This window comes from Anser brachyrhynchus, assembly GCF_964034855.1.
Source record: "Anser brachyrhynchus genome assembly, chromosome: 1".
Taxonomy (NCBI): domain Eukaryota; kingdom Metazoa; phylum Chordata; class Aves; order Anseriformes; family Anatidae; genus Anser; species Anser brachyrhynchus.
Genome location: NC_137694.1, coordinates 55,405,336 through 55,424,520, shown reverse-complemented (window position 1 = coordinate 55,424,520; position 19,185 = coordinate 55,405,336). Strand labels below are relative to the sequence as shown.

At 60.8% G+C, this 19,185-nt stretch overlaps 1 protein-coding gene across 6 annotated transcripts; it reads left to right on the top strand.

Moving 5' to 3' along the window:
* Positions 1-1,050: 1,050 nt before the first annotated feature.
* TRIOBP (TRIO and F-actin binding protein) lies at positions 1,051-19,114 on the top strand. Of its 6 annotated transcripts, none has more exons than XM_080576773.1 (22): positions 1,051-1,149; positions 2,234-2,465; positions 3,375-3,508; positions 3,751-3,862; positions 4,215-4,410; positions 4,802-5,183; positions 5,307-5,439; positions 5,687-6,682; positions 7,039-7,125; positions 10,805-10,861; positions 11,181-11,249; positions 11,640-11,729; positions 12,196-12,305; positions 12,584-13,136; positions 13,565-13,675; positions 15,062-15,209; positions 15,406-15,517; positions 16,017-16,176; positions 16,316-16,426; positions 16,673-16,759; positions 17,401-17,564; positions 18,695-19,114. In XM_080576773.1, exons 2-21 carry the CDS (start codon positions 2,352-2,354, stop codon positions 17,560-17,562), a joined length of 3,924 nt encoding a protein of 1,307 aa, XP_080432899.1. In that variant the 5' UTR covers positions 1,051-1,149; positions 2,234-2,351; the 3' UTR covers positions 17,563-17,564; positions 18,695-19,114. The 6 variants fall into 6 exon arrangements, with proteins under 6 accessions (XP_080432899.1, XP_080432898.1, XP_080432903.1 ...); XM_080576772.1 differs by having other exon boundaries at positions 1,052-1,149; positions 18,325-19,114; XM_080576777.1 differs by lacking the exon at positions 5,687-6,682 and having other exon boundaries at positions 1,061-1,149; positions 18,325-19,114.
* Positions 19,115-19,185: the final 71 nt, after the last annotated feature.

Below are 19,185 nucleotides of genomic sequence, written 5' to 3'. Positions count from 1 at the left end.
CTCCTCAAAGCTGTTTTCACATAGGTGTATGAAAAAAAACAAACAAACAAAAAACAAACAAAAAAAAATGTTAAATCCTACACGGAGTTAACCAGCAGTATTGTTGGCTGCGGTATTGATTTCTCCATCTGATCGATCCAAGCTTGATTTTGTAACGTGAATTCCTGAGTCCTCCCTGGCCCGGTGTCTCTGTTACACACGGGGTGGAACTGGGCTACGTTGAGTGGGGGATACGACCTCCCCTACACGAGCTGGTGAGTTAAGCATTTGCCAGACACATCACGGTTCATACCAGCCTGTGACTTCCACACAGAAATATAAATGGGATTAGAGAGGATCAAAAGCAGACCGGGAGCCAAAAAGGGCAGACGGCTGTGGAAGAATTGGCGCTCGGCGCACAGAAGATGGAGTTGCGGTGCGTGCACGAGCTTGTGTTAATCATTGCTCTGTGCTCGTTGCTCCTAAGCAGCGTATGGAGCTCCAGGCTGTATCCAGTGCTGCCTCCAGAAAGGAACTGGGGAGAGAGACGAGAACTTTGGGGAATTAATGGAGCAAAACTGGGCTTTGTTTCTATTTTAATGCTCACCAGGACCAGGCAGAGAAGTAAATGGAACTGTAGCAGGAGCAACCGAGGACAGGCTGAGGGAGGCCCACACGGGGTTCATGGGTGATGCCCAGATCGACCAAAGCTCTCAGTGGAGTGCTGTGGGTGGGGACCACCCCACATCGGAGCTGGGCTGTGGGCACGCTGGGCTACCCCGGTCCTTGCCCACCGGCCCTACCCTCCTTAACCCGCTCCTGGGGTGATGCCTGCGGGGGGAGCGGCGGGATGGAGCCGCGGGGAGGCGCAGGGCAAGGACCGGGGACCAGGGACCGAGGGCCGGGGGCGAGCCGTAGCCCCGGGGCCACCGAGCCCAGCCCGGCCCGGGTCGATCGCCCGCCCGCTGCCCCCGACACGTGGATGCCAGCACACGTGGCGCCGGCGCGCCGCCATCCAGCCAATCAGAGGGCGGTATTCAAACGAGTGTTGGGTGGCGGCCAATGAGAAGGGAGGGGGTGTGGCCGCGCTGCCCGCAGTTCCCACGGCGAGCTTCATTCAAGGGGGAGCTCGGCGGGCAGCGAGGTGCTGGGAGCCGTGGGGGAGTCGAGGTACTGGGGGCACTGGGAAGAACTGGGAAGCACTGGGAGCAGCGTGTCCGGCTGCCTGGCTGTATGCATGTGTGTCAGAGGCCGTGGGGGGCGCAGCATGACCCTGGCAGCAGGCCCCAAGCGCCCCATGGGATGTGGGAGCGCTGATTTGCCCATCAGGCAAAAAGACACCGTGGGCAGGGATGGACAGCGATGTGGGGCTGTTTCTTGCTGCTTTCCTTGCAGGAGAGTGCCTAGGCTCACGTCCGGTGTGACTGAGTCAAGAAAACCTGCCTCAGTGCAAGGAGGGAGACTGCAAGGGCAGCGCTGGTGCACGCAATTTGCAGTCCTGCAAACGAGAGCACCGGCAGAGACAAATTACAGCTCGGTTCTGCCACTGACAGCTGGCACGTAGTCTCGGTCAGCTGCTCTGGCTCGAGCATCCACGTTTAGGGGAGCAGTGGCACGCTCACACCAGGGATGCTGGGCTCATCCCCACACTGATCTCCTGCCCTTCTTGTTCTTGGGACAAGTTAAGCAGAGCCCTCCCGGCACGGATCCCCGAATTAAAGGGCTCCTTCTCAAACCCAGAGGGATAGAGGAGGCGATGATGTGCAGGATGCTTGAGGGAAAGCCAGGATATACGCGTGGAGCCTGGCTGCTGTGCTAGCAATGTTTGTTGCCCTTTGCAGTGTTGCGAGTAACTATCCCGTAGGTCTCAAATATTTTAGTGGGATCAATAAGTTTAGGAAAAGCCTTAGTGGGTTTCCCAATTTCCTAGGCTGCTCTTTATGAGCAACACAGGCACAAGGAAAGATTTCCTTTTTGTGCCTTTTAACAGGGCTTGAATTCAGAAAACTTTCTGCAAAGAAAAGAGCAGGACCTGAGTGTTGTTCCCTCTGTCCAAAGTGACTGTGTCAGCAGTCGTTTGAGGGTGCAGAGCAGTGCCCCCTTCTAAAAAAGGCCTCTGCTGGAACATACCCTTTTATTATGTGTAATTATGTGGGTCGTGCTGATGGCCTCTCATCTGGATGCCCTTCGATTCCAGCCTTGCCAGCCAAGAGCAGCAAACTTCAGCCTGCGGATAACATTTGTGCTTCCACAGGAGCCTGAGCCTGGGGGGGTTGAGAGCTCTGCCTTTCCGCTGCCGTTCCTTCCTCCTCTTCCTCCGGGCTGCTCCCCGCAGCCCGGTGGCCACGGCATCCTCGTCCCCGCTATGGGTGATGTCGCGTTCGGTGGATGACGTGCCCTGTGCCAATTTCGAGGCCAACATATTCGCGAAGAGCCTGTGCCAGCACTGTTTCCGCGCCGCAGGGGCTCACCAGCACGCTAACCAGGTGAGCTCCTCCATCCCACCTGGAGGCTATGAATGCTGCATTAAGGGCCTCTTTGTTCAGCCTCGGGACTTCACAGAGATGGAAATCCCTAACACAAAGGCTCAGCCGGGCTTTCCAGGGGAAAGGGGATCGGCAAAGCAGGGATCAACCCTGGATTTAATCTCTGCTTGATGCCTTCTGGCATCCACAGCCCACCTCACCTAAAATACGGTCCTGGCAGACCTTGCTGCAGCGAGCTGTTCCCAGAGGGAAGGTGGAAGGGGATAAATCTCATGGGATTTGGGGCTCTGGATGCCTCAGTCCAACCCGGTCCTTCAGCAAGAGCTGCTTGGCTGCGGCAAGCCGCATCCAACCAGGCGTCAGCCGGTTTCATGTTCGCGGAGGGTTTCGTGTTGTTCGCTGCCCTCCCAGAGCGACTGGCCTGGGATCATGAAATAGTAATGAGCCTCCCGCTCTCTTTCGTGCCCTCTACCCCTGGTTGTGGGCCCTCTAAGGTTACTGCAGCCCTTTGCCTGCGATCTGCTCAGAGCTGCCTCTGAGCGAATCCCGGCGCGGGCAAGATGCCGGAGGGAGGGCGGCGCGGGCACCCCACCGCTGCTCCTAAGCCCTGCAGGTAACCGGGGGGAGATGCCAAGGTGCAGGGGCTGGGGCTGCAACCTTCCCTGTGGAAATCATCCTCTTTCTGGGCGCTGTGTCCTCTCCCGGGGCTGTCTGGGTGGCGAGGGAGCAGCAGCAGTGAGGGGGGTTCCCTGAGCCCACACCCACATGCGCTTTCTCTGCGAGCCTCCGAAACCAGCCTGCTCTCGGAGGAGGTAGGAGAAGCAAGGTGTTTCCCAAGGGAGCTGTGTTTTCCTTCATCCTCGTCTTCAGCACGGTGACGGCACGGCTGCATCCTCCTCTTCCTCGCAGGAGCATGCCGTGGAGGTGGCAGGGCGCAGCACCGGCACCGACGCAGAGCCGGGTGGGCCCTGGGACGCGGTCCGCATCGTAGCACCCCGGTGCGAGGTGTACGTCTGCGTGGGCCGAGCCGACGGGGCGGCGCGGTGAGTGCCACCGGCAGCCACCATGCTCTAGGGAAGCCCCTCGGAGCGGGCGATGCAGTGGGGGGAGAGGGGAGCCAAGCCACGAGAGCAGGGGGAAATCGGGCGCGATGCTGCCGATGCTCTGCCCGGGCAAAAGGGCTGAGCAATCCCCTCTGCCCGGGTTCCTCTGGGCTGTCCCTGGGTGCTGCTGCCCGTCCCCAGGCTCTGCTGACCGCCGGCTGTCCTCTCTCCCCGCTCCACAGCTGGCACCAGGGCAGGGCACGTCCCCCGCTCAGCCCCGGAGCCGAGGGCGAGCACGGAGAAACCAGCACCGAAGCCCGCGGCCGTGCCGAAGCCAGCTCCGCGCTCTACAGGGTGAGATGGGCGTCCCTCTTGGGGGGGGTTGTTTCAGCGTCCCCAGCCCCTCGTCACCTCCGTGCCACGTCCGCTGAGCACGTTCAGAAGTTCCTGAGATGGCAGAGGGGCTCAGCTGAGCTCCTTCATCCCACAAAGCAGGCTCTGCCCCTAGATTCACTGCTGGGTTCCCCCATGCGGGTTTTCCTGTGTCACTCCGTGCCATGCCAGCTGATTTGGGGCTGAGACCACCTTATGCTCCTCTCCCGGTCCCGTTTCACCAGCGGCTCTGAGCTGTAACCCCTCTTTGCCTCCTTCCAGCCCACAAGCTTGCTGCCCCCATTGCAGAGACCTGCCCTGTCTTGTCTCCCAGGAGTGGGAAATGACCAGGCTGTGGGACAGCTCTTTGGGATCGGGCAAGCGGGATGCCATGAGCTACGGGGGCCGCAAGGACGAGGTGCGGGCGCCGCAGGCAGAGAGACCCAGGTGGGGTCAGCCCCTTCCCTCTGGATCCTGGGTGAGGACAGAGGCCCCGAGCTTTAGGAAAGAAATCTGCCCGCTGAAAGCAGGTACACTTGGTTTGCTCCCGTGCTAGACCCTGGTTCTGGTTTGCTTTCCACCTGGGGGTGTCTGAAGTTGACAGCAGGTCTCTAAATATAGCATCGCTTCAGCCAGAGCCTGGTCCTAGGAGGTTTTTGATACGGGAATCACAAACGGTTAAGGCCTGGAGCCTGTGAGACAGCACCTCTTGGTGTGCTGACTGTGAAATCCCAGTCCCCCGGGTGTTATCTCCCTGCATGGTTTGCTGTGCCCCTGCTCTGCAATGCTGTCCCCACCTGCAGAGAGCCTGGGTTTTCCCTCTGCCCTCCCGTTCCTGGCTCTCCCCCAAAACCTGCTTTGCCGTGGCGGCATCCCGCATCGCCCGTACCTCCCCCAATAACACCCTTCTCCCCATCCCAGACCGAGGTCCCGCCAGCCAGAAGCCCGAGGAGAGCCGGGCGAAGCACCGCACAGGGAGCTCCTATTTCTCCCTGGAGCACCGAAATCCCGACCCTCCCCGGGCTCCTTCCCCACCGCATCCTGGCCGCAGCTCCTCTCTGACCGCCGGCATCCCAGCGGGCAGGTGCCTGGCGTCCTCCTCCCGGGCTGGGGAGCCCCACGGGCACCCCGGCGGCGGGGGCACGGAGGGGAGGCGCGGGCTGGAGAGGCAGGAGTACACGGTGCTGGCGGACCTGCCCAAACCCAAGCGCCTCGGCCATGGGGATGCCGTCGACCGCTGCGGCTCCCGCACGCTCAGCCCTGGCCGGGTGGAGGTGGAGAGGATATTCGGCTGCGAGCGCAGGTGAGAAGCGAGGGGTTTCTACACTGGGGTGTCCCCACGTGCCATCGGGGTGCCCCCAGCTGGGGATGTGTGGGGCTGGAGCCGGGCTCGGGCAGCAGCCGGACGGGCTGCGTGTGCCCGCAGGAAATCGGAGACGCTGGAGGCTTTCCAGGCCCTGGAGGAGGGCCGCGTGGAGCGGCTGGACGGGAGGACCCCGGTGCCACCCAGCAAAGGCCGGCTAGGTCGGAGGCAGTCCAGCCCCAGCCTGCCCAGGGAGGTGAGTCCTGGCTGCTTGCTCCTGCCACATTTCCCCCTATTCCCCGTTTGGGTTCGAGAGGTTTCTCTTTGCTACAGGCTGCCTCTGTGCATCGGGGTGCAGTTATGGCAGTACTTTTCATATGGGGAATTACCCGACCAAGCTGTCTCCCAGCCCTCATCCCACCTTACCTCCCTCCTTGCTGTCCCTCACAAGTGCATTTTTGCTCCCAAGAGGACTTTTTGCTCTCTGTCCCCTGTGTCCCTAGGGCCAGCGGCTCTCCTGGCACCCTGACCAGCGCAGCAGAGACCCCAAGGAGCACCGGCGCTCCCCCAGCCCAGCTCGGCACCCGGAGAGGACCGGAGCCCCCCTGCGCCCTGTGTGCCCATCTCCACGGGCGGAGAGGGACTGGAGGAAGCCAAGGGAGCCTGCGAGCCCCACTCGGCAGCTGGAGAGGGGCAGCAGCAGCTCGCGCTCCCCCAGCCCCACTTTCAGGTTGGGGCAGAGGGCAGGGGGGGCCACGAGCCCTCCCCAGCGCTCGGAGAAAGACTGGAGGAGCCAAGCGGAGAGGGGCCGAGCTGCCTGGCAGGCTGGGAGCGTGGGCAAAGTGCCGGAGAGGAAGAGCTGGGGGGATTCCCTACACCCCCCGAGTTTTGGGAAGGGCTCGGATAGCATCAGGCTGGGCCGGGCAGGGCCCCCACGTTCCTCGAGTCCCCTGGGACGGACAGAGAGCACGTGGAAAAGCCAAAAGGAGATCTCCCCAGTTGGCCCAGCACAGGGGGCAGAGAGGAGATGGGGGAACCCGGGGGAGCCGCTGCACGCCAGGGGCTCCGGGAAACAGCCTGAATGTGGCTGGCAGAGCCTCCGGGAAAAACTGCAGCCTCCCCTCCCCGGGAAGGGCACGGACGGCGACTGGAGAGGCCGAGGGAAGCCCCTGCGTCCTGTGAGCCCGACGCGCCTGCTGGAGCAGGACTGGAAGGGCCGTGGAGATGCCCACCAAGCTCAGAAGCCAGAGAAGGACTCGAAGCTCCAGGAGAAACCCCTGTGCCACGTGGACTTGATGCACCAGCTGGAAAAGGACTGGAGAAGCCCTGGGAGATGTCTAGATGTCTGGCCACGGCCGGATGACAGCTGGAGAAGGCCTGAGAGTCCAGTGCAGCAGCTGGAAGACGACTGGAAGGCGCCTGAGCGCACCCAGGACTCAAACAACCCCGAAAAGCCCTTGGAAAGTGACTGGGGGAGCAAGAAGCTTCCTATTTATCACGTGAGTATGGCAGAGGAGTGAAACCACAGGCAGGAGCCGGAGCTAGTGGGGGACCCTGCTGCCAGGTTTAAAACCAGCGAGCATCTTTGCCTGCACAGAGCAGGGTGCTGACCTTGTTTGCAGCTTTCCTCACTGGCCAGGGCAGAATTAAGTTGCACACTCACACACACACGTGCACACACAGCCTTCCTGCTCCTCCGGCATCCCCTTTTCCCCAGGGTGTGAGGAGCGGCGCCGCCCTCCTGGCACTGGGGTGCTTCCTTCTGCCCCGCGCTGGGAGGGAGGCGGTGGGGCCTGGGGAAGCGAGGAGGGGATTAAACCCCCCTGCCTTTAGCTCTCGCTTTCTCTCCCCGCAGCCCCAGCCGGGTGGAGGCACCTTCCCAGCACAAAGCTCCTCGGGCAGCCAGCGCCCACAGCCGAATGCCGGTGAGAGACGCAACAAGGTAGGGGGCCAGGCCCGGGAGCAGGGCTGGGAGGGCTCGGCACACACCAAGCACCACAGCGGGCTGCCCGCCTCCTGCGCTGTCACCTCCTGGGCACTGGGCTCGCTGTCACACCCTGCGGGATGGCGGGGGTCACCCCCCAGCCCTGCCACCCTATGCCCATTTCCCAGATGGGAAAACTGAGGCGCGAGGCCGGAAGGGGGAGCGGGGGGGCGAGCGGCACACCTGGGCCTGAAGCCCTCGCTGAGCTGCCTTCCTTCCTTTGTCTCCTGGTGGCAGCGGGGACTTTTTGGGCACGAAGGGGGCCGTGAAGCGGGGGTCACGGCGTCGCCCCAGGAGCCCCACAACTTGTCCTTCCGTGGGCCCGCCGGCCTCACCCGCCCCGCCGGCTCCATTGGCTGCGCGCTGCGGGGCGGCTCCCATTGGCCCGGCTGGGTCCTCCCAGGAAGTTTGGGGTGGGAGGAAAAACTTTTTTTTTTTAATTAAAAAAAAAGAGGAAAAACTCAGGCAGGCATGGTGGGGCCACGGGAACCACCCGGCCTCTGAAGCCGCCCCGCCGCCCTGGCTGCCAGCGCCCGCTCCCGCCGCGCCCCCGCCATGACGGTGAGTCCGGCACCGGGGGGTCCCCCGCTTCAGCTCGGGCCTTGCTGCCACCATCTTCTCTCCGTCACCCTGCTTGGGCTGCCCTCCGTCCCCTCAGGGCTGGTGATGGAGTGGCTTTAGTGGCAGCCCCACACGCGTGGGGACAGGCGGAGGCACCCCCGGTGGGCGCGTGAGCAGCTGAGGCTCGCCACGCCGGTGGCAGGGGGACGGGGTGCGACAGCGGGGGGGACACACGGGTGGCAGGCCGGGCTGCGCGTCCCCTCCGGCCCCAGAGGGGTTTTGTTAAGCAGAGCCAGAGTGGTTTGCTTTGTCTTTTGGCCTGCAGCCCTTTCCTGGCGGAGCGAGTTCCCTTTTTTTTTTTTTTCGGAGGAAGCGTGCTTTTGGGGAGGCCGAGAACCCCGCTGCCATCCCCGCGGTGGGGAGCAGGCGAGAGGAAGGAGCCCTGGGCAACCTGCTGCGGGTGGCCCTGACGGAGCAGGGGTGACCTCCAGAGGTCCCTCCTCCCAGCCGCCGTGGTCAGGGAAGTGTTGCTCCGGGGCCTGCAGTCCCGAAGGGAGCAGGAGGAGCAGGAGGCGCGGGGACGGCGGAGGAGGGAGCGCACCTGACCGACCACCCCATCCCCGTCGGCTCCGGGCTTTCTGCCCGGTCAGGCTCCGCCACGCCGAGGCAAGGTCCTCCCGTCCCTCCCATCCTTCAGATTCAGTCTGTTGCCTTCTCTTCTCCTCCATTTCTTCACCCAGGGCTCCGGCTCCCTTGTACCACCCGGGAGCGATTCTTCCACTCCCACCCCATCCCCTTTCCTTCTTTGGTGTTTACATTCTTCAGATACTTGCAGGCTGTTATCACGGCCCTTGTATCCCTTCCTCGGCCGGAGCAGGCAGCCGGCTCTCTGCAACCTGCCGTGCTATAACCCAGTCCCTCTGGACGTCACCTGTGTCCCCAGTCACTTGGTGCTGTCCCCCCCAGTGCAGGGCCGGGTATAACCCCGTGTAGGGCCGGGCACAGCCTGCCTCTCACCCACAGGGCTGGATGTTTTTCTGGGGACACATCCTGCCCCATCCTTGCATCTCAGCTGGTTGCCGACCAGCCCCCGGATCTCTCGGCGGCTCTGCTTTCCTGCCCGTTTCCTCCTCCTGCCCCCGGCCTTTTCCTCCGAGGGGGGATTCAGTCCAAACCCTGCTCTGTTCTCTGCTCGTCTCCCGAGCTCTTTGCTCCAGCTGACGAAGCTGGATTTGGTCGTGGAGAGGGGGAAAAAAGTGGCTTTACACACTTTCTGTGGTGACCGGTGTCCTGTCCTGTGCTACCAGCCCTGCTACAGCAAAAATACTGCAAAGGTGGTTGCAGAGCTGAGGCTGGCAGGGAAAAAAGGGCCCGTTCTGCCCGGTGACATTCACGTGCTCAGGGGAAGCCTGCGGCAGGGATTTGCTGGTCCCGGTAATGCATGCAGGGCAGTAATAGGGCAGCGAGTGTTGGCAGGGGCTCTGGCAGGGCCGGCCTGATCTTTTTCCAGTTTGTTTTCCCGGTGGTGTACATTGGGCTCATTATTTCAGCAATTAATGCCCTGGCATTGTAAATCGTCGATAAGATGAGCCCTAGCTGACCTGCACAGAAGTCCCCCCAGAAGTCCTTTTGCTCCCTCTCTCGGTCTGTTTTTCTTCCACCCCTGAGCTGAGCTGCCTCCTGGCCTCCCAGGACACGGAGCCTACACTACAGCCGACCCCAAAACACTTTCCTAAATGGAAAAATGAGAAAACACAGCACTCGTGCTGATTCCCCCACCGTGGGGAGCCCAGCGTGCCTGCCTCTCCTGCCCTGCACACGTGCGAGCCGGGAGGGGCGGCCGTGCCGAACGCTTCGCCTCCTTTCCTTCCCTCCTGCCGCTCCCAGTCCGGAGCCAGCGCTGAAGTCACTGGATTGGAAGGGATAACGGCGAGAAGGGTGGAGCTGCCACCACGGGGAAGGAATTAATTTTCAGAGCGCTTTCGCAGGACGGCAACGACGTACGGTCCGGGGGAGCGGCCGAAGGGATGCGTGCGGCCCCCTTGGTGCCCAGCCGCCAGCACCGCTCTTTGCCTCTGCTCCCTGTGCCTGCCCGAGCTGCCCTGGAAGAAGAGTCTCTGGGCTGATTTATTTGCTGGTGCAGCTCCTCCCGAGCTGGTGGAGTCGGGAGGAGGAGCAGCTCCAGCCTGTTCGGCCAAGGGCGAAGCCAGGGAGAGCGGTTCCCCTGAGTCAGCTCTCCGGCGTGGCGCTTCTGCAAGGAGAGAGACTGGTTGGGATGCCGTACCGGTGGCGTGAGGTTCGGAGGAGGCAGAGGGGGGGAAAACTTCTTTCTAGCAGGCGTTGAACAGGATGAAACTCCGCTCATCCTCGGTAGCCATGGCCCGAGGCTGGGCAGAGAGGGAAGGCTCTGCAGGAGGAGAGGAGCCCGCAGCAGCTCGGGGAGGGTTTGTTCTCCCGCTCCAGTTGTGACTCCGGTTTGGTCTCCAGCCTCGGGCGGAGCATTTTAACGCAGCGTGTTTCCACAGCTGTTAAATTGCCTCCTGCACGGCTGTGGTGAGGGCTGGTTTATTGCGAACCGCTCGTGTCTTTAATAAGCGGTCGGCGGCAAAGTCGCTGGCGGGATGTACCTCTGGGGCACGGATGCCCGGGGTTGGGACGAGGTGTGTCCGCTTCTTCGCTTCCTTCTCCGACCCCAGCCTGTCCGGCGGCAGGGCGGCAGAGCGGCATTCCCTTCCTCACAGTCCCCTCGCCCCTGCCTCCCTCTCTTATCTCAGAATAAATATCTCCAAGGCACCTTGTGGAAACCTCCCTGCTGCATATTTTCCTTTAATTTTTTTTTTTTTTTTTTTACTCTTATCTCCTGTTTCCTCTTACAGGAATGACTGCCTGTTGCTGAGAGCTAAATCCCGTCCTCCTCCGCCACTGGGTCCTAAACCCCCACGTGTTTCCTAAAAGTGTTGTGGGGCTCTTCTCACTCCTTATTCACCCCTCTGAGGGCTTTGATCCCATCCTCTGGCACAAGAGACCTGTGGCTTCCAGCACACAGTAACCCTCTGCATTCTCCTCTCTTCTCCAGCCAGATCTCCTCAATTTCAAGAAGGGATGGATGTCCATCCTGGACGAGCCAGGAGAGGTAAGCCCGACCTGGATCCTGCCTCTTGCCCCAGCCCTGTTGACGAGGTCCCCGTGTGGGCAGTGGTTTTTCCTTCCCCTCCTGTTTCGGTCTCTCCCACTGTGGGGAACCTCTGGGTGCGGTGCCGGTGGCACTGCACCGCTCGGAGCTGAGGGGCGCAAGGGGGAGTTGGAAGGGAACCGGAGAAGGGGGAAGAGCCTGGAGGCTGAGAGGTCGCGGAGCAGCATGTCCCTCCCTGTTCCTGTGCTTCCCTCGGTAACCGTCTATCCGTTTCCCTCCTGTCTTTTCCACTCCCTCCCCCTAACCGGTCTGCTGGCAGTGGAAGAAGCACTGGTTCGTGCTGACCGACTCGAGCCTGAGATATTACAGGGACTCGAACGCCGAGGAGGTGAGCGCTGGCAGCGTTTCCCGAACCCTCTGTTCTTTCCCGGTCTCGTCCACGTGGTGAGGGGGAGAGGGACGCGACCGCTGGCATGGCCACCTCGTGTCCACGCGAGGGAGAGTGTCCTGTCCTCGTGAAAGGAGCCGGAGGTGGCCAGGGTCTCTTTGAGACCTCAGCCTGGTCCATCATTCATCCCAAAGAGTCCATGGGGGGCTTGTCATGGTGGGGAGTGAAGAGAAGGGCTGACCCCCATGAGCAGGGCTGCTCTGCTCTCCAATTCTTCCTCCTCCCGCAGAGCAGAGGTGGCCCATGCTTTCCTTAGGGTGCAGACAGGTGGCTGGGGCTTTTTCAGAGCCGGGCTTGCATTTATGCCCTGGAGGGCGGTTGTGCTTTCAGGCCGATGACCTCGATGGCGAAATCGATCTCCGCTCCTGCACAGATGTGACAGAATTTGCGGTGCAGCGCAACTACGGCTTCCAGATACACGTGAGTGCCCGGCGGCCACAGAGGGACGCCGGCTGGGAACGGCTGCTCCCTTGCCATCCAGTCTCTGATCCAGAGATTTGGGCAGTGCAAACCTCGTGCCAGGATGGCAGGGTGGTCGGTGGCATGCCCAGCACCCAGAGCTGGCCTGTGGTGGCTCATGTTTGCTTGCTGCCAGCGTTTCTTTTGCCTTTGCTTGGAGATGGTCTCCTGAGGGGTGTGAAAGAGGCTTCCCCACAAAGAACACATCTCCCCTGCTGCCCCTCCGTGCATCCCCAGGAGCCCAAGACAGAGGGTGGCATCCCCAGTGGGTGCAGCAGGGGAACACAGAGGGGCTGCAGGGCTTTGTAAAAAGCTCTTGGTGAGCTGATACTGTGCGAGCAGGCGCCCAGTGGTCCTGGGAGACCACCAGGAGCTTCCCATGCCTCTGGCAGGCAATGACAGAGCCTTTGTCCTGTCCCCATTGCAGACGAAGGATGCCATCTTCACGCTGTCGGCGATGACCTCGGGCATCCGGCGCAACTGGATCGAGGCACTGAGGAAGAACGTGCGCCCCATCAGCGCTCCGGATGTCACCAAGTAAGAGCTGCCTGGTGTCAGGGCCCCCTCTCCTTTCCCACTGGAGTCTGGCACGGCTGGAGCTCAGGGCAGCTCCTCTGCACCCCGTGGGGAAAGTCTGCCTCCCCACGCACTCAGACAGAGCTGCCAAGTACCGTGATGAAACTGCTCATGCGGTGTTTTTCGCAAGGCCGGGTTGAGCAAAAGCTGAGCTGTGGGTTTTGGCCGGCAGTACGCGGGGGCTGTCTGTCCGTCCCCGCACTGCACCTCTCCTTCCCGTGCTGCTGCTCTGCTTTCAGGCTCTCCGACTGCAACAAGGAGAACACGATCCGTAACTGCGTCCCGACAAAGGGCTCGCTGCGGGCAGAGGAGCAGCAGCGGCCGGGCTCCGAGGGCAGCGCCAAGGGCAGCCCCTGGAAGGCGGACGGGCAGCGCCATGCCTTCGACTACGTGGAACTGTCCCCCTTGCAGCAGGACCCCCACAATCAGGGGTCCCCGCCGAGGACGAGAGGGAGCTTGAGGGTCTCGGAGCGAGCGCCCAAGCACGAGGATCTGGAGCGGGATCTGGCTCTCCGCTCAGAGGAGAGGCGCAAGTGGTTCGAGAGCCCCGACGGTGGCGTCCCCAACACCGACGGCCCGGGGGGGGACTCATCCCGCAAGGCGGGGGAGCCGGCTCTGCCCACCACCCCGCTTTCGGAGGAGCAGCGGGTTCGGCTGAACGAGGAGATAGAGAAGAAGTGGCTGGAGCTGGAACGCCTGCCCTTGAAGGACTCGCGGCGGGTGCCCTTGACAGCACTGCTGAACCAGGGCAAGGGAAGCCACGGAGACCTCAACGAGGCGCTGAAAAAGGAGGTGAGAGCATCCGTCCTCTTGGAGAGGTGGTTTCTTAGCGCGTGCCCCGGGGCTTTGTGCCTCCCTGGCAGCAGGAGGCTCCGCAGAAGAGCGAGGCCACCCACACTGGTGGCATCACTTGCACGGAGCTGCGTTTTGTTGCAGTTTGCGTTGGCTGCCTCCTTTCTGAGCTGCTCCCAGGCTTACAAAAGCTTCGCCTCCGAGCCCTGGAAAAGAGCAGCGTGTGTGTCTGTCGGAGCTAAGCATCCTCAGGCACAGATCTTCCTCTGGAGGAAGAGCGTGTCCGTCTCCTCCCCTCCTTGCTGGCACTTAGCAGGCTAGGGCTGTGGGGCTGACTTTACCAAGCTGCTCTCTTTCCAGACTGCCACCTCCTCCCTGTCCTGCCCGGGGCTCAGCACCTCTCTTTCTCTCTCCCCTCCCTGGCACAGGTCCAGTCACTGCGGGCGCAGCTGGAGTCCTGCCGGGCCAAAAACGAGAGCCTTCGGGAGGCGACAAAATCCCAGGGGGACAGCCACGTGCCCCGGGGGTACATCTCTCAGGTGAGCCCCAAAATGGGAAATGCCATGGCCCGGACTCACTGCCAAGCAGGTATCGCTAATCGTTGGGTTGCCTTGGTGACCCTAAGGGGGCTCAGCCGTAATCAATGTTAATTACATAAAGGCTGGTGTGCGTATTGCCCGTCCTTAAAGGGGCTGGAGCCAGGGGAACTGGTGCTTCCCGCTTCCTGGCGGGAGGCAGCGGTGTGAGCACACTGCTGGGATTTCAGGATGTGTCGCAGGCGGCCGGGGGAAGGAAATTCGGGCTCCTGGTGAGCCGCCCGTTGCAACGGGCTGGCTGCTTCTAGCCCAGATAAAGGAAACCACAAGTCACGTGGAGCTGTTTCTCAGGTGCTCTGGGATCTTGGGTAACATTTACAGCTCACAGGCCTCCGTACGTTCAAAAAAATAAAAATAAACAAAGGAAAAGGAGTGGGGAGAAATGGCATCTTATCTTCCTGATTACTTGGCTCCCAGGCCAGGGCTTCATACATAAAACCAGACTTCACCTTTCCTAAAAGGGCTCATTCTCCATTGATTTTTCAACGTTCATGGCCAGCCTGATCCCTCTCCTTGTTTAATCTGCAAGACGGCTGCCAGCTTCCAGCATCTCAGCACAAAGGAAAGCCAGGGAGGGCTTGTGTCCCTGCAGCGTGCTGCTTTAACATCGCCTGACAGTTGTTCCCTTTATATCAGTGTTCACCTTAGTGCCAGGGGAAGGAATTGGGGACAGCGAGTTGAGGGATGCAATGGCTTCTTAAAAATAATGTTCTGGCACGGTTAGGTGGCAAAAAAGTCCTTCCCAAGGGCCTTGGGGGCTGAGATGAGAATGTCCTGCTGTGCTTTTTTTTTTGTAACACCAGTTATCTACAGTGCTGGGCATTGAGAGAACTGTCCTGCAGCTCAGGGCCGCCAGAAAGGAAAGCAAGCTGGGTGGGAAGGTCTGTAATGGCCAGGCTTTGGGGAAGAAGGGCTCTTTAACGGCACCCAGACAAGTCATGTGGCAATGGGAGGTGTCACTTTTCTGAAGAAGAGGCTCAGTTTCCATCGGTTCTGGGGTTGCTGCTTCATTTAAAAGGCAAATAGCGAGACGCGGTTCCAGCTGTTCCAGGGCGGCCTGGAGGAAGGGTCTGGCCCAGCTCCCCCCTTGGCCAAAGAGAGATGTTCAATCTCTTGATGTGTTTGGCGATAAAAGCAGCACCTCGCTTTCAGGAGGGACAAACCGCCCAGGGAAGTGGTCTCTGGCCCTGGGCTGGAGTAAGGTTTGCAAAGTCAAATATCAGCCCAGCAAGGCGCCCGTCCTAGTGCAGCCCTTCCTCCTGTCCGTGTGCCTGGCACCTTCAAGCCCCTCACTCCTCCTGCTTCTTGTCCTTTTCCCCGGCACGGCAGGAGGCCTGCGAGCGCAGCCTGGCCGAGATGGAGTCGTCCCACCAGCAGGTGATGGAGGAGCTCCAGAGGCACCACCAGCGGGAGCTGGAGCGGCTGCGGCAGGAGAAGGAGCGGCTCCTCGCAGAGGAGGCTGCAGCCACAGCAGCGGGTAGGAGCGGGTGTTTTGGGTGGTCTTGGGAAGTGGAGAAGGCGGGGGAAGCCCAGAGGGCAGAAGGGAAGGAGGAGGAACTGCAGATGGAGGTCTTTGAGTCTGCAGCAGCTCGGTCAGCCCCCTGGCTTGGTTTCCCCAGACGTGCTGAGCAGGCACAGCCTGATGCCATGTCTCCCGTTGTCCCTCTCTGCAGCCATCGAAGCACTGAAGAAAGCCCACCGGGAGGAGATGAACAAGGAGCTGGGCAGGACACGAAGCTTTCAGCAGTGCGGCTCCATCTCGGATGCCCTCCAGAAGCAGCACCAGTAAGAAATCTCCTCTCCTGCTCCCCTTGCTCAGTGCTGCTGCCCTCGCCGAGCCCCGTGCTGGTCTTACCGCACCCATCTGTGTCTGCCTCTCCAGGGGTGGTGGGTGACAGCCAGGTTGCTGCCATAAAGCCAGCTATGTGGCAGAGAGCTTTATCCCCTGCCTGGTGCCAGCAAAGCAGGATTGATCCACAGAGGAATAAGCAGCTGCCTGGCCCCCCAGCACTAGCCGAGGTCTCGCTGTTCCTGGCGTCCATTTCCGCTGTAGGCTCATACCTCTGTGTGTGTTATGCAAAGCTCCTGCATGACTAGAAGCTCCCAGAAGCCCCATCCTCATGTTGGGAGGGTGGAGAATGAAGCCTGGATCCACACGGAGCAGTGTGGCAAAGACATGTCGGAGGCTTTGGGAAGAGCCTGTCCGTGGCACGGGGGCAGGCGGTGCTGATGACAAGGACAGCGATGGTGGCAGGGCAGCAATGACCCGGCGCCTCTTTGGCAGGTTGGACGTGGACTCCCTGAAGCGGGAGCTGCAGGTGCTTTCCGAGCAGTACTCCCAGAAGTGCCTGGAAATCGGGCAGCTCACGGAGAAAGCGGAGGAGCGGGAGCAGACACTGCAGCGCTGCCAGCAAGAGGGGAAGCAGCTCCTGCGGAAGAACCAGGCAAGAGAGGGGCTTTCCCTGCCCACGGGGACCACAGAGCATCTTTCCTTCCACTGGGGGCTGCCCCTATCTAAGCTGACTGCTAAAAGTCCCCTTTTTGGTCATATTCTTCCAATATTTTATGGTGGCTTGCCCGCAGGAGCTGCAGACCCGCCTCTCGGACGAGATCGGGAAGCTGCGGAGCTTCATCTCCTCGCGGTGCTCCGGGGACCGACCACAAAACAACGAGCGCAGCTCCTGCGAGCTGGAGGTACGGGGCTGACGGGGTCTCATCCTGGCGGCGATTTTGGCTCGGAGGGGAGCCGCGGGGCGGCCAGGAGCCGCGCAGGAAGGAGGTGCGCAAGCTTCCCCTCCGTGCCTCTCCCGGGGCACCTCGCATCACTTCCCTCTTCCTTCCTCTCCCACCGCCGCGCTTGCGCCCGGGGCAGCGGTCATCCTGCGGCTCTCTGCTTCCCCCTGCCTTGAGTCACCTCTGGCTCCTCTTTCCCCGGCCCAGGTGCTGCTACGGGTGAAGGAGAACGAGCTGCTGTACGTGAAGAAGGAGGTGCAGTGCCTCCGGGAGGAGCTTCAGATGATGCAAAAGGTGGGTGCTTTCCTGGAGCCTTCCTCCCCTGCTTCCTAGGGCTGGGCACGCCAAGGCCCTCACAGGAGAAGAGAGAAAGGGGCTGGGAGGCAGCAGGCTTTGACTTGGTTCACTTGGATGCTCGGGCCAAAGCCTCTTGTCCCCTGTGCTCCTTGTCCCTGCTGGCTCACAAAACGACCGTGACCTCGTGGCAGTATCCCAGTCCTTAAAGGGTGCCTGTAAAAGGCTCCTCTCCCCTCACAAGGAGCCACGTGCAGAAGACAAGGGGCAGTGGGTACAAGCTGCACTGGGAAAAGTTTCATCTTGATGGAAAAAATAAAATTTTATGTTGAAAACAATGAATTACTGGAACAACCTCCCCAAGGGTGTGGTGGAGTCCCCGCCACTGGAGGTTTTAAGACACAGTTGGACAGGGTACTCAATAAAATCTCATCTAGGCTCCCTTTTCCCACAAAAGATTGGACCCAATGATTTTTCGAGGTCCCTTCCAACCTGGGCTGTTAAATACTCCTATAAAATTCCTGCTGAGGTTCAGATCTTGGGTTGGTTCTTCCTTCACCTGCTAGCCTTTCTCCCACTGGCCTCACCTCGCCACCCAAACACCAGCGTGAGGGTTGCTGACTCTTCTCCCTCCCCTGCAGGACAAGAGATTTGCCTCAGGGAAATACCAGGACGTCTATGCGGAGCTGAATCACATTAAGGTGCGCTCAGAGCGGGAGATCGAGCAGCTGAAGGAGCATCTGCGCCTGGCCATGGCGGCCCTGCAGGAGAAGGAATCACTGTGCAACAGCGTCAGCGAGTAACGGTGAGCGCCGGGGAGCTGCCGTGTCCCCTCCGGGTGCGGGTGGCTGAGATCCACTGCGTTTTGACAGAGGGATGGAGGCAAGGCAGGTTCCTCCTGCTCCACGTGGTGGTGTAGGGATGGCCTCCTTGAAAGGGGCTTAAACTCTTCCTTCTCTGCTTCCCATGCTCTTGTCTCACACCCATGTCCCCCAGACCCTCCTTTTGTCCCCGGTATCCCTCCAAGGTCCCCAGCCCCTTCTCACCACGCTGCCCTAAATGTTGCTGCACCCCCTGCAGAACCAGGCTGGAGGTGGGGGTGCTCTACCTCACACCTTGGTGACCGCGGCAGCAGTGATGTGGTAGTCAGCTGCCTGCAGCGGTGATGTTTCTGCTGCCTTCACCTTTTGAAGTGGTTTCCAAACCACAACGCAGAAATGTGGGGTTTGCATCAACGCAGCTCTCCTCCCACACGTGCTAGCAGGGCATCCCTGGTGTATACGGGGAGATGAGCGGGGTGACGGGACGCTGTGAAGCCAACACAAGTGCCCTGTTGTCCAGAGCAGGACTTCTGCTTCCTTGGGGGCCACGGCCATCAGGCTTGGGATCACCCTGCTCCACCAGCGCTCGCCACGGGGCACGGAGCAGTCCCAGGACACGTGGGACCATAGCGGGTCACCCAGCAGCCATCTCCTGGGGTGGCAGAAGGGATGGTGTTTCTGCTCTGGGGGGGATCTTTCCAACCTCCCCCCCTTTTATTTTTTTCCTTCTCTCTCTCTCTCTAGGTCTGTTCTTCGTCTGTTTATCTATTCTTGTTTTTAATCTGCTCCGTTCCTCACTTGTGGGGAGGGGGAGGTTGAATCCCATCCGTTATCGCCTTGGCACAACGTCCCCCCTCCCCAGCCAGCCTCCCCTCACGCCCCTACTGAAGCTTTCGATGAAGCCCTTCAACCCCCTCTCGCCTGCGTATCTGAGCACGTTGTTTGGACTGGCTCCTTACATGCACCTTCTTTGGGATTTTATATGTGAAAATTATATTTTATAGAGGAATTTTTGTCTTCCCCCGGGAAGAAGGGGAAGAGGAGGGGGAAAGCTTTGACATCACCAGCGTTTTCTAACCTAAGAAAAAAGAGAATCTCTCCCCCCTTTCCCCAGCCCCGTTGCTCCCGGCCGTGCAGCCACCTCTGGCACTTTTTGTGCCTTCTCTTCCCCCTGTCTCTGCGGCCCCACGGGGACATACAGCGAGGACACCGCTCGCCTGGGGAGAAGACACCCAAAGCCATAGGAGGGAGCCGACGGGGCCGCAGCTGCGCTCGCCCAGGACTTTGAAAGAGGAGACCTTGGCACGAGGCTGCGTGATCGAGCTCTCAGTGACTGCTTCGGCTCTGCCTTGGCAGAGCCTCAACCCCCTGGCACCTCCCCACCCGCCCTCCCTTGGGACGGGGAGAACCCGCCAATTTTGGGGGCAGAGGAGCTGCTGCCATGTTGCGCAGTCAGCCCTGAGCTGGGAGCTGCTGCTCTGCCGTGCCCTTCACTTCTTAACTTAATAAAATCTTTCCATTTTGCTGAGAAAAACGTGTTCACCGAGGGCAGGGCTTGGTATGGCAGCAGGAGCAACTTTTGCAGCTTCCTGTGTGAAGAACCCA

Bases quoted from the DNA above. Each gene is read 5' to 3' on its own strand.
- TRIOBP (XM_080576773.1), top strand. From the start codon at position 2,352: ATGTCGCGTTCGGTGGATGACGTGCCCTGTGCCAATTTCGAGGCCAAC. The intron at 2,466-3,374 runs GTGAGCTCCTCC...TCTTCCTCGCAG, and splicing joins CTCACCAGCACGCTAACCAG to GAGCATGCCGTGGAGGTGGC. The intron at 3,863-4,214 runs GTGAGATGGGCG...CTTGTCTCCCAG, and splicing joins CCAGCTCCGCGCTCTACAGG to GAGTGGGAAATGACCAGGCT.